At 37.1% G+C, this 14522-nt stretch overlaps 1 protein-coding gene across 8 annotated transcripts in view; it reads left to right on the top strand.

Annotated features, from left to right (window-relative positions):
- Positions 1 to 14522, top strand: part of Cdh11 (cadherin 11) — a 158278-nt gene that overhangs the window by 106827 nt on the left and 36929 nt on the right. For 7 of the 8 annotated variants that reach the window (XM_005078646.4, XM_013119491.3, XM_040740751.1 and 4 more), the window contains 2 exons: positions 7190 to 7589; positions 11623 to 11917. In XM_005078646.4, coding sequence (XP_005078703.1) covers positions 7362 to 7589; positions 11623 to 11917 — 523 coding nt within the window. In that variant the 5' untranslated portion in view covers positions 7190 to 7361. Of the gene's footprint in view, positions 1 to 6332; positions 6459 to 7189; positions 7590 to 11622; positions 11918 to 14522 lie in introns of those variants that run through there. The other variant, XM_040740753.1, reaches the window with a different exon arrangement.

Here is a 14522-nt window from a genome sequence, read left to right as displayed (position 1 = left end):
AAGGATGAAACTACTACCATCACTTCTACTTAAATTTATGAATTCTGTAAGGAATTTAACCAGATTTTGGACCAGAGTTTGCACAACTCATAGGTTATCAAATGTTATTCCTACTTCCAGAACTGTGCTCCCATGGTTCTTTAGATATCAGGAAGGAAAGAGAGAGACTTATCTTTGAGCCTTTGTAAAAATTCCATTTAAGTTTAGAAAATGTCTTCATTGTTTTTACTTGCTGTAACAAACTATAGTATTTGATTTTGGCATTTGATGATGGGTCAACATATATCATGATACTTTTACAGTGCCCAATGTATATTTTGCACCTGAGAAGAAGTGGTTATTCCAAACTTAGGCCTTGCTCCACATGCAGAATTCTGAGACAGAGAATTATGTTTCAACAGTTCTTGCAATACTTCCTCTCAACCCTCTCTATGATTTTCACAGACAAGGCATAATTCCTGTGATTTGATTTGAAATGAGAAACCAGCTCTGCACTGAGTGATGAGATCTGAGCGGGGAATAAAATATTCTTGAATTAATTTGCATAATAGAATCCGATTGGTTACAAAGCTGTGTTTGTTGAAGGAGAGACCAGAGTCCCTGAGCTCACCCACAAGGGAGCATTGCAGATACAAAAATAGGATTTTGAGCTCTGGTGGGAACCTTGATAATATTCTTAGCGTAATGATAACCTGTCTTTAGATGTAAATTAGCTAGCTGGAAATAAAAAGAATAGGTCAGTATGCCTGATCCTTGCAGCTCTGTGAGGAGGAGAAGGCTGAAAACCAAATCTGCTTGCTTTTTGCTAAGCGTTTTTGTCTTTCATTCTCTACCAGATAACAATTTCCAGCAGGAATCCAAATACACTTAAACACCCATATATGTCATTTTCTTTTATGGAGACAAAAGCAGGCGCAGCAGGAATGTTTTATGCTCAAGGCGCAGTCACTTATGACGGACTATCTGCTCTCCAGATAGAGGGGTGAGCCTTCCACTTAGAACTGGTGTTTTTGCAAATCCATTTTCCTGTCATGTTATTACTCCTGTGACTTTCAACAACATTTATTTTTCCCTCCAAGCAAATGTGCTCCCATCATAAAATAAAGTCTTATATGTGTTAGTGGAACCCCAATGCTGAGGCATCCTGGCAGCTGATAGAAAGTACTTTAATGGAAAGATTGCTCAAGAACTGCCTTGGGGGGTCGTTATTAATACTAATTAGAGCATTGATATATTTCCCTAATTATTCCCCATGTCAAGGCCTCCCTAGGAGGGCAGCATCCTATTAATTTTTGTGTGAGATTCGTGCTAAATTTCTACTGCATTCATCAATCCATTCTTGAGATTCTCCAGGTCTTTCTTATAAAAATCCCATAATTATATAAATAAAGCTCCCTGAACACATACCTCACTTAAGGCCTATCTTTAGAAATTTTGAGATAGAAATTCAAGGATAAAGAAATAAAGATTAACTACACCACATTGTAAGACTTGATGGTGATAATTTCTCACCTCCTATCCTTCTTCACTTTGGATTCTTCTTTGAAATTCCTTCTCTCTTACTTTTTAGTTTGGCTAATTTTGTTTAAGAATTATAGTCTATGCACTCACCTCAGGCTCTCTAATCTTAAATGACTATTGAGATGAGGTGATTTCGTAAGTATAGAGACATCTCTCTGTGTTTGGTCTTTGGTGTTCTCTTAGATATGCTGGATCAAGTAAGGGGTGGAATCCATGTTTGGAAAGTCTGGGAACCATCATCCTACAGGGGTCAATCCCATCATTCTCTCTAGGTGTCTCTGATACCTTACAAAAGGGACTTCATCTGTGTGTGTTGTATTCCGCTTGCATATGCAATGGAGATGACAATAATACTGTCGTTTATATGGTTTTTTTGATTAGTTAGCTCAAGAAAATTCCTTTTAAGTTTAGGCAGATAATACTAACAACACTAGTTAATTGTTTTTGTCATAGTCTTGTTATTGCTTTGTGACTAATTCCAGCCATGTGAACTTATATACTGCATTTTGATATCTTCTAGATTATTCTTTCAATTCCTTTTGATCTTTAAAAGCAGACAAAGGGAAGAGAATGTAATGTTCACTTGTTCAAAATACACAAGGAAGGGATGGATTCAAATTTCAGTCTAGCTATCCCCAGAAACTTGCCATAGGACAAGTTGTGTTTAATTTGTCTGGCCCTCAATGTTCATATATTTTAAAAAGTATTATTTATAGTTCCATTAAAAGTATTGATGTGTTAATCAATAGATGATCTAATAATTGTGACATTTTGAATGGTGGCTAATAAAAACTAATTTGCTCAATAGATTTTTATTCTGAAGTGAGTAAATGACTTAAAATTCAAGTTACATAATTCAAGAATTAATTATTAAGATATGCAACATATTGTATATGGTCATATAAGCATTTCAAAATCATATGACTAATTAGTTACTTTAAAAGGTTAGTTTTGCTATTGTTTTCAACAGAAAATTGATAATGTTATCTTTTTATAAAAAGAGTAAAGTTTATTGTTTATTGGTCACATTGAAACTCTTATTCATTAGTATGAAACTAGACTTTTTTTAAAAGTAGAAAAGTTGTCATGTAGTTTCAGCACTTTGGTGTCAGAAATAATTGTGCTTTACAGCAAAATGGCAGTCAGAAAAAAGGAGGTGCAGAAATATCAACTTTAATTAAACCCTTTCTTTCAAATACACTTCACAGTTTATATGCTGGAATAATTTATCACCTTGTGAATGAACACTTAATACTCGGCGTGGTACAAAATGGGCAGAGACCTTGCACCATATGTTCTTTCCTTTCTTTTCCAGAATTTCTACAGAGGCAGCATTAAGTCTCAAGTTCAAGTGTGTACTTGAACTCATGCTTTGAACTGCTATGGATGGCCTCTTTGAACTCAGATCCTAGACATGTGTAATAAGTATAACCTTAACTATTAAGAGGTTACCAGTCTGACAAAAACACAGAATAGAAATTAGAAAAACACCCTCCATAGTCTTTCACTAAAACCTCAATAACATGCAAGAAGAAGGAAGCCTCTGAAAGACAATTTTATTCAAGCTTCCATTTTACCAATGGGGAGGCAGAGTCATACAGAGGGGAACTGAAGTGGTCCAAGACAAATTAGCGTTGGAGCTGTGTTTCCTTAGCTAAACCCACTGCTCTCACTGTTGTTTCTTAGGACCTCACTTTAATATTTCCTCCCTGTTGATGGCATTTTCTATGCTTTTGCTACATAGTGCTCTGGCATTGCTAAAAACAAAATTTGGTGGATTATTAAAATGGTGAGTGTTGTGGCTAGGAAGATGGTTCAGTGGTTAAGAGCATTTGCTGCTTTTGCAAAGGACTTTAGTTGTGCTACCAACACTCATTTCTAGCAGCCCCTAACTACCTAGAACTCCAGTTTCAGGGGATCTGAAGGCTTCTGGCCTTTGTGAGCATCTGAACTCATGTACACCATTCACACAGAGTGTGGGGGAGAGATAGTTAAAAATACAATATTAAAATGATGAATATTAATGAGAAAAGAAGTTGATGTGTGACAGCACTGCCTTTTTAACCTCCTTCCTTCTTACTGAATTTTGCACATTCCAATGCATATTATTGCATTTTACATATTCCAATGCATGCAATGCAATACAACAAATGCTAAAGGCTTCAACTCCTCCTTTCGAAGAAACTGGAACAATACTATTATAAACTTTTACTTGGATGATAGAACCTCCAACTCTGTGTCTGCAGCCTCTTCAGAAATTATTTTGGCTATGACAAAGGCTTGGATAGGCCAAGTCAAAGACTGACAAGGAAACAGGATTTGCTCTATGAAAATATTCTACAAGCCCATTTATATCTTAGACTACTAAGGACAAATGGCTACCGTGTTCCCTGTAACACTTATTTCTTCCTTCCTCTCTAAGTGCCTCACCGCTCTCCTTGTGTCTTCTCCACTTTTAAGGCACAAGCATACAATCTGGTGAGCAGCAAAGAGTGAAAGGCTTGCATTTTCTACCATGGGAAAAGAGGAAGAATCCCAGGTCCTACTTGGTGTTTGTCCCTGGGTAGTGGAGAATAGAGAATACATGTGTTTCTGAGAGCTAGCTGGCTTAAGCCTGTATTCCAGATGCCATCAATAGAGACCATATACTTTTATTCAATGAAACATGAGATATAAGAAAGCAGAATGAACAAAGAATGTCATACAAGGAAAAAGTTATTTCCAGTACTAAAACTCAAAAAGAAGTCTAGAGACTTTAGGTCAGATATATACATGATGTTTGGAAACGTAAACTATGTAATGGTTCCTTCCTACTGCATGATGATTGGGTTTGTGGAAGCAATATTGGGCCTGTTACAGGTTTCCTGTTCAAATTTTCTTCTTATGATTGGAGTGAAGTTGGAAAGCATCATATGTAGAACTGTCAAATGATACAGGGTACTGAGGTGATGAGGGAGACTTCAGACCATAAAAAGAAAAACAGAACAAACAAAACAAAAAAAGAAGTTGATGGTGCAGCTTTAATTGACTTCTATAGCTTTAATAAATCCACCAGTGAGTCAATGAGAATTTGACCTATTAGTGGACACTGTAGTGTTAATTGATCACTATAATTATAATTAATTGATCAACAAAGCTCAATAGAGACTTGACCTTTTAAATATTTTCTTTTTAAACACAGCATCCTGATAGGTAGGGCTGGCCTGGAATTCACTATGCAGCTCAGATTAGATCAAAATAGCCTCAAATTTCTTTGTATTCTTTTTATTAATTATTCCCTCATATATTGTGTCCCAGCTGTAGTTTTCTGTCCCTATTCTCCTACCAGTCCTCATCTCTCCCACCTCTCCTCTCCACCATATCTACTTCTCCTCTGTTCTTCAAAAAAGGACAGTCCTCCTCTCCCTGGATCATCAACCAAATAAAGCATATTGAGTTGCAATATGACTAGGCATATCCCCTTATGCTAAATTTGAACCAGATAACCCAGTATGAAGAGAAGGGTCTCAAAAGCAGACAAAAGAGTCAGAGATACCTGGCTCCCATTGTTCGGAGTGCCACAAGAACACCAAGCTGCACAAGCATAACATATGTGCAGAGGATCTTTCTCAGATGCATGCAGAGTTCCTGATAGTCAATTCAGTCTCCATGAAACCTTATAAGCCGTGATTGGTTGATTCTATCAGTTTTCTTGTCCTTGATCCATCCAACTTCTACACGCCTTCATCCCCCCATCCACAGGATTTCCTGATCTATGCCTAATGTTTGATTGTGAATGTCACCATTTGCTTCCATCAGTTGATGGATGAAGCCTCTCTGGTGATGGTTATGCTAGGTAGAATATTTGGAATAATTTCACTGACTATTATTTTGCCAGTTGTGTTTGGTTCTATCTTATATCTTTGTGCTGTCCAGCTTTTGGTTCCTGACCCTCCAGGCAATGTCAGGCATGAACTGCATCTTGTGGCGTGGTTCTCAAGCTGGCCAGTGATTGGTTAGCCAATACCACACGTTCTATGCCACCTTTGCTGCAGCACATCTTGCAAGCAGGGCAAACTGTAGATCTAAGGTTCTGTGGCTGAGTTGGGTTCCCAGTCCTTTTATTGGAACCCTTGCCTAGTTACCGAAGATTGCAATGGCAGGCTGCCTCCTTATCCCCCATTACTAGGCTTTAGATCTCATTATTTGATATTTTCAATAACTACTGTCTTGAATTCTTCATACATTTTGCATATTAGCTCTCTTTCAGAAGTGGAGTTGGTGATAATATCTTCCCATTCTGTAGGCTGCTTGCTGTTTTGTCCTATTGATAGTGTCATTTGCTTTAAAGAAGTTTGTCGGTTTTATGAGGTTCCATTTATTGACTCTGATATTAGTGCCTTTGCTATTGGTTGTCTTTTCTGAAGTTGTCTCCAGCACCAATGTGTTGAAGACTATTTCCCACATTCTGCTCTAACAGGTTTAATGTATCTGGTTTAATGTTGAGGTCTGTGAACCACTTGAACTTTATTTTATACAGGGAGATAGATGCATATCTATTTGCATTCTTTTGCATACTGACATCCATTTAGCCCAGTGCCATTTGTTGAAGATGCTTTTATTATCCTGGGTTCATTTCTGATTTCTTTATCAAAAACAGGTGTCCAAAAGTATGTAAATTTACATCTGAGTCTTTGATTTAATTCCATTGACCTACCATGAGGTTATTTGTTTGTTTGTTTGTTTTTAAATAGCAATAGCTGTGTAGCAGAGTTTGAAATCAGGGATGGTGACACTTCAAGACTTTTTTTTCTTTCTTTTTTACTCTACAGGATTGTTTTATCTATCCTGGCTGTTTTGTTTTTCTATGTGAAGTTATGTGCTGGGATCTGGTGTTGAAGGGAGGAGGTCTATTGGCAGGAAATGGGCATGCTCTGAGAAGTGTTGGAGGTCTTCAGGTAGGGTTCTGCCTGAGGTTCTGGGTACCAACATGACCTCTGGTAGATCCTCAAACTTCATAAACTTGGCATCATCTTGAGTCTGTCTACTGAGTGCTGGATTTCAGACCTGTGTCCCCCCACACCTTGACCATTTATTTCTTTATTGTTCATTTTCATTACCATCGTCTTCCCTTTCATCTAAGAGTCTGTGACATAAATTCCTTATATTTTCCATTTGTGCTAATGTCTTGGTATATGCTGTGGTTAACTACCCAGAATGGCTGGGGAATTGTGGTGTTTTTACTCATGGTAGCCTATTCCCTCCATTCTTAACTTAGTAGACTTCACATCAGTATTCAACCTAGCTGCTACATTCTCTAAGAAGTCTCCCTAAACTTGGACAGCCTCTGGCATAATTACTGTGAATACTGTGTTACTCTGCTGGGATTCCTTAATATCCTTAGTTTCTCTAGCACATGATCATAGCCAAACACACTTATGATCAATTAATTGTAAAAATCTTTCTGTGTGCCAGACAGTTTTAGGGGCCTTATATTCAGATCTTTGCTGCAACATTTCGATGAATACTATTCTTATATACATTTCATAAAATGAGCAAGAGGGGTTCAGAGAAAGCAGTCAGTTTCCCAGAGCTGTCATATGTAAACTGATATTCATACCAACATGGTTGCTAAATGGAAATGAAATGATGTGAGGATGAAGCTAACCCAACATCTCTCTGCTTGCAGAAGCTGACTGGGGAAGTGGGCAGCCCTGATGTGATGTCCTCAGTACGTGAAGATACTCCATTCCAGAGGAGGTCTACTTGACACATCTGGGAGGCCGCCACCCGAAAGCCTGCCACTCTGTTGGTGTAGGGAGTGACAGCTGCATTCTCCTGTGCCTGCTGCATTACCAAAAATGAAGGAGAACTACTGTTTACAAGCTGCCCTGGTGTGCCTGAGCATGCTATACCACAGCCAGGCATTTGCCCTGGAGCGACGAAACCACCTACGGCCCTCATTCCATGGACACCATGAGAAGGGCAAGGAGGGCCAGGTGCTGCAGCGCTCCAAGAGAGGCTGGGTCTGGAACCAGTTCTTTGTGATAGAAGAATACACAGGGCCTGACCCTGTGCTTGTGGGCAGGGTAAGATTGCTTATATTCAATATTGATCAATCTGTATGTCTTCATCATACGAAGCACTTGACCAAGACAAAAATTAAGCAAAAAACAGGCAAACTAATGAACAGGCAAAAGCAAGACCCAATAAAACAAAAACAATCAAATAAAAGCCAATTTAGACATCACTAATGACCTGCTGTCATGGAAAAGATAACCACATTTTACATATATTATATATATATATTCAGTTTTTCTATCTCATTCATAGACTTATCCACACTGAGAAAGCTTCTAATGTCCTCTTATACCATAAGAACACCATTTGTAAAAATTGCTTTGTAGCCTATTGAAAGAAATGATACCTTAATTTACTGAACCATTCTTCACCTGGAGGAATTTCTCTGATTATATCCTAACCCCAACTTGCTTGTCCCCATTTTAATGTCCTCATGTCTCTCTGTACCCTTTCATTATAGCTTTCTTTTCTGTTTGACTTCTTCCTAAACCAAATTTCATTCTACTTTGTATGAGGCATTAGATTACCTTTGAATCCTCAAATCTTGATCTTATCTTTGAAGGCAAGGATATGAATAAATGTGCACCATTAGGATAGGAGTGATTTTATCCTTATTGCCTTCAGATATGGTTATACTAGAGCTAGATTTCGATTTCTCCTTAGGTATTGAATTTGTTATGCAAACTCATCAAAAATATAAATGCAGAGAGTCCAAAAATTTATTTGGCAAACTGACCTCCTACCACTTATTAAGATAACACTTGTGGCTCTTTTAGATAATACTAGCATTAATTTTTAGGAGACAGGTATTTTCATACACACAAATTGAAGCAGTACTTTGTGGAGAAGTAGTGATAGGCGGAGGATAAATCAGGGTAAAGCAATACCTGACCTCAAATAACATAGAGAAAAGGAGGTAGTCATGCATTCAATTAAAGAAAAAAATTCCAGCTAGAATGAGAAGGGTAATAAAATTCAATTTAATAATTTGAATTTATGTCCCTAGCACTAGTCATAACTTCTGAACTGAAAGATAAATATAAATAGTTCAACATAGAGGCATCGAAGTAAGCATAGGTGGTAGAGATATACATCTTTGAACTGCAAAGATGTCAACTAAGTTTCCTTACTTATTCTTTTATATGAAAACAGCATTCTATTTTTATATAATTGATTTTTATACTCAGTGAGTGTTCATGATGATTTTACCATAATTCATAACTGAGAATATATTTTCTAGAAATGATGTACTAAATAATTTAATTAATGTATTCATAAAGTGAAAATATGTAGGAATAATTTTGATAAAATGGAAAAACAGGGAAATATTCTACAAGCACTTTGTAGTCTGAAGTATTATGCTAGTTTACAGAAAGGAAAAAGACAGTTCAGAAAGGTAGGGCAACCTAGCCCAAGCAATGTTCAGAGCTGGGCTTGAATTGCTCTGAGAGAATGACCTTCTGCTTTGTCTCTGCCTTAGAGGGGAACAGTGTTGAGACTTGGAGGTTACAGAGATGACAGCATTTAATGAGTCAGATGAGATTTCTTCTCTCTGGATCTAGCAAATGTTGTATTGCTAGAGAGATACAGGAATAAAAAGGAGAAGGTAAAACCTGGCATCATCCCCTGTCTGATCTTGAAAATTTAGGCTACTAAAGCAATGTTGATTAGATGGTGTGTGTGTGTGTGTGTGTGTGTGTGTGTGTGTGTGTGTGTGTGTGTGTGCGTTCAGTTGGATCGCACAGTTCCTTTTCCTTTTGACATGGTGCTGAGATGGATCTCCCTTAAGTAGGAGGAATGGTTGACTTTTTCTCTAACAACATTTGAATGGTGACATTCAAGGTTGAATGCTTTAAAATTCCCTGAAAAGGTAGAATTTACCAAAGAAAATAGACTTACAGTTCTCATGTCAGAAATTTAGCCTGTGTCATGCTGTTCTGTGCAAAGAGAGAAGCCATCAGTCTCTGGCATCAGGATCTGGCTGTGCATACCTCAGCAACTGGACCCTTGATAGGGCTTGCTGTGTTCCCAAACTGCTTTTGTGTGGAACCTAATAAATAGTATTGTCAGTATAATAGATTATCTTTGTGTGAGAGGAAAACTAGGGAATGCTTATCCAACTTGTAAATCTTGGAGGGAGCAGAAACAAAGGAGAAACATGATGAACATAATGCTTTGTAAAAGTTTCAGGTACGTGGCTCATTATGAAATGCATTTCTCTGTTTTACTATGCAATGTGTGAGGATGCTGGAAACTTTCAATGGCTTGACATTCATTTTTACTTCTTCAGCCATCATTCATGGGACTAAACCTCTACCTTTAGACACTTGTGAAGCAAAGGTGGGGGGGAAGGAACACAACAATCTTAGGCAGGATACGGGAGAGGAACACAGACAATGAAGAAAATTGAATGATGATTGTTTGCTAAAGTCCATGAAATAACTTCATGTGGCCAAACTCTTAAATACATCAGACATATTTCATTGAAATGGTGGATTATAACAAGTTCTGAAATAAAATTTATATGCTTTCCCTGCTCCAGAATTCCTGGAGTCTACAACCAAAGTGCTCTTTGTATTCACCTCTGAGCTGAAATATTTGATGTTTCGCTAAACCACTACAAATAAATTAGATATCTTTTGGGAAATTTAAATGGTACAAACATCTTAAAAGTTGTACATTCAGGTTGTTGGGTTGTTTTTTTGTGAATCTTGAGCAAGCTGTATAGACCTTAGATTCATCATAGAAATTTTGCTAAAAGTAAGAAAGTGATATTTGTAAAAATATTAAATCAATTGATATTAAATGAAAATTAGTAATACTTTTTATTATTGTGAAGTTAATTTTTGCTGAATTTTCATAAGCAAAAGTTTTACTCAATGGATATTTTTAAACCTCTTAGCTATTTTTCAGTAGTATAAGACAATGGAAATAACATTTACATTTTCCTTCAAGAGGAGATAATGGAGGCCAAGGGACACAGAAATCTTGATGAAGGAAAGGGAGTGCAGGGAGTTTACTTCTGAAGGAAAATTAGTGAGGTGTTTTCTGAATCACAGAGCAGAATTGGGTCAGAGCTAGTAGAAAAGGTGTCTAACAGAACAGAGTGTATTCTTGACCATAGTCAGTATAGATTTAGGCAAAAAATGACTCTAGATCCTCTGGAAAATTGGAACTATCCAAGGATGCTGGGCATTATTCCAAGGGTCTAAGGACTACATGCGTATCACCCTGTTCCACCATCCTTTGTGGTCTAAGAAGATAACAGCTCCCGATGTTAGACCCTGAGTACTAGGCAGCAGATCTGTAAAAGTCTGATTAGTTGAATTACTTGTAGTCACAAAAGCCTGAGCAATATAAGTGTCTTTTGAGGAGAATTTCTGAAAGAATTGACAACAATATCAAGTGGAGTATCATGAGGAAGCCCTTGAATGTTGTTGTTGAAGGGGCTACAGATGTTACAATTAAAGGAAGCTACAAGAATAATATGCAAGAATAACATGTAGTCTCTGGCCTGGTATTATGTGAAATTAAGTGAGGAACACTTGTGAATCTCTGAAGATACGCTTGTATATGTATCATAGAGGGGTCATAAGAAGTCTGTAAAAATAGTATTTCTACTTAGAGAAGAAAAGGGAGTAAACATTGAGAGAAAGATACTGCATGAATTCATGTTTACCTGTGTTCAAAATACATGCATGCGTTTCTTTCAAAATAAATATTGAGGCAGATATGTACACATCTATTTTATATTATGCATATATATAATATATGAAATGGAGAGACAAAGAACATTGAATCTCAGAATTAAAAATTAACTTATGTATTAGCCCTATCAGAACCCAGCTTAATGACCTTGGCCATGGTAGTATTCTAAGACCAGATTTTATCATTCAGAAAATGATTGTGGAAATGACTAGCTCTCATGATATATGTGTGAGTGTGTGTATGTGTACATATGTGTACATAGTGCAACAATCAGTCTGTGAGTTTTCATTGTGTTCCTCATGAAATTACAAATCCTGTTTTCTCTTTTTCTAGCTTCATTCTGATATTGACTCTGGTGATGGGAACATTAAATACATTCTCTCAGGTGAAGGAGCCGGAACCATTTTTGTGATTGATGACAAATCAGGGAACATTCATGCCACGAAGACACTGGACCGAGAAGAGAGAGCCCAGTACACACTGATGGCTCAGGCAGTGGACAGGGACACCAACAGGCCACTGGAACCACCATCAGAATTCATTGTCAAGGTCCAGGACATTAATGACAACCCTCCGGAGTTTCTGCATGAAACCTATCACGCCAATGTGCCTGAGAGGTCCAATGTGGGTGCGTAAGTGGGGGTCACCTACTCCACTTGTAGCTGATGTCTCTGTAGGTGGACAGGCTAGTGCTTGTCCTCCCAATTCAGGAGCCAGGGCCTGCCTTGCATCTTTATTTCACATTGACAAAAAAATTTGCCTAATTGGATTTTTCTTTTATTAAAAACAGTTTCCTTTCTTACACAATATATCCTGATTATGGTTCCCTCTTTTTCTACTCCTCCAAGTTCATCCCCATATCCCCCCTCTGAATTCCTCCTATTTCTATCTCTCAATAGAAAACAAATAGGTTACTAAGGATAACGATAAAAGAAAATATTATAATAAGATGAAATAAAAGCTAATGCTTGGGATTAGGACAAAAGAAACAAACTGAAGGGAAAGGACCCATGCAAAGTTGCATAAAAACAGATATAGACACAGAAACTTGAATTTTTAAATGTTCATAACAAACTTGAGGTTGTGAAGTCAATAGATATTAACCATGAAGAGTCAAAGTGGGGTATTATGTAACAGTTTATCAAATTCTGACTTGGAGTATTAGCTGATTGTTGTGACACCAGTTAATATAATTTCTTCCCTTGTAGAATGGGACTAGCAATTTGCCATCCTCAAAGAGTATTGATAATAAGTATCCAATCACTAAAGCATATTGATGTCCAATAAGTAACAGCAATTATAATGTTAGTTGCATATGGGATTTGTGTTAATTGATTGTGTACCTATACTATTGTGTTTAACTTGGCTATAATTAAACTTTGCAAAGCAGTTGATCTAGTTTGTCATGTAAAAATGAGAAACAAAAGCAGAAAGAGATTAGCTAATTTTACAGGGTCACTTGTGCTACTTAGTCCATTCAGCATGCATTCAACACTGTCATCATCTGATGATCTCAATACGCTTAAATACACATTGCTATTTTCAGTGATGGAATTCTAAAAGTTTCTTCAAGTAGCTGCCTCCTAGGTATCACTTCCACGTGAATTTACAGAATATGCATGGTTATGGTCTTTTGAGGCTGTCTGATCCATGAGCCTGAGTGAGTATAAAGACAATCAGGGGTAGGGTTTTCATTTCACAAATGAGAAAAACAAGCACCGAAGATGACGGTTAGCTTACTCAAGAGAGACAGCTGTGACCTTAGACGTTTAAGGTCCTTCCAGTATGTGGGTAGAGCCTCTTATGAAATAAATGCCATTGCCCTCCATGCAAACTAAGGCCTTCTTTTACTGAGCAAACCCAGGCTGATTCTCCTCCCTCCATCCTATCCCTTTTTCTTGGCCTGTTTTTTTTTTTTTTTTTTTTTTGGTCTACTCTGTCTTCACTCTTGAATTCTAATGAGAAGCAGCAGGATTAGGAAGTGTAGCTAGCTAGGCATCCAAACTCATAACCCAGGGGACTTGTTATAGTTCTCTTCAGGGCACACTTTGGTGTTTAGGACAGTGACCAGACATTCTACTATACCATATGAAATTATTGACTTTTTTTTGTCAGACAATTATGTGAACTTTGGCTCCTTTGTGTACCTCCCTAAATTATTGTCTTTTCAACTATGAAATTAGGTTAATATTTTCCATTGAGAGTGAAGTAAATAAGCAAAATAGAAAGATTTGACAACAACTTAGCAAAATTGTAGAATTAAATGAAATCATAATGGTTAGTAACTTCCTTGGGTATTCCATAAAGATTTTGTTATAGTTTCCATTTTCTATAATAGTCCCTGGTTTGTGATAAATAGCTCAAAAATACAATGGTATATATATATATAAGGATAAAAACCTTATTTTGAAGAGAGTATTTGGAAGAGTGAGATTTTTCTTGTGTTTCTCGTGGAAGTCATAGAAAACCCCGTGAGGTAGGGAGGGGACAACTATCTGTAAGCCATGTAGATGAGTTCTGTATCCTGACAGGAGGAACCGTGCCTCTGCGGGACAATGTCAGAGAAGGAACTTGGGTCTTATTATTGCTGGAACTGGATTAGACTCCTGACTCTGACAATAAATAACCTTGGAAGAGATTTCAAAATGTCATATCCTCACACCAAATATTCTCCAAGTCAGATAGATGTAAAAAATGTCTAGCAGAGGAATGTTAACACTTTACATGGAATTTAACCCAAACACTGCTTGGCAGAGATAAACTGGATAATTGCTTCTCCCCTCCTTCTGTCTCCTTTCTCTCTACTCTAATGATCAGCATACCCTTTCCCAGACTGTTACTGTGACAATGAAGCTTTAAAAGAAAAAGCAATGAGATTCTTCCCTCCTATTCCTGATTTCCCTTTCTTCTGACCTAGGAATTTGTCAATTAGATCCCATTGGGTACTCACTGATGATTTCTATTGCGTAGCTAACAGACCCAACGATGATGAGAAAATGCAATTTTCATGCCAGTAAGGAACAGAATTTCATATAATATTTATAACCATAAATTAATTAAAATTTAGTATTAGCAGTAATTTTATTACAGGCAAAGCAACAATAAAATGATGTATTTGTTGTTACAGATAGCAGGGTGCACTCTGTCCTTTCATGAAAAGCAATTCATTGTTAATTATCATTTATTACACTCTCTGGGAAGATTTTTATTTAATTGTCTGATACACTGAATAT

The sequence above is a fragment of the Mesocricetus auratus genome, unplaced genomic scaffold (genome assembly GCF_017639785.1).
Source record: "Mesocricetus auratus isolate SY011 unplaced genomic scaffold, BCM_Maur_2.0 Super-Scaffold_100714, whole genome shotgun sequence".
Classification (NCBI taxonomy): Eukaryota; Metazoa; Chordata; class Mammalia; order Rodentia; family Cricetidae; genus Mesocricetus; species Mesocricetus auratus.
This window is presented reverse-complemented; position numbering and strand designations above follow the sequence as displayed.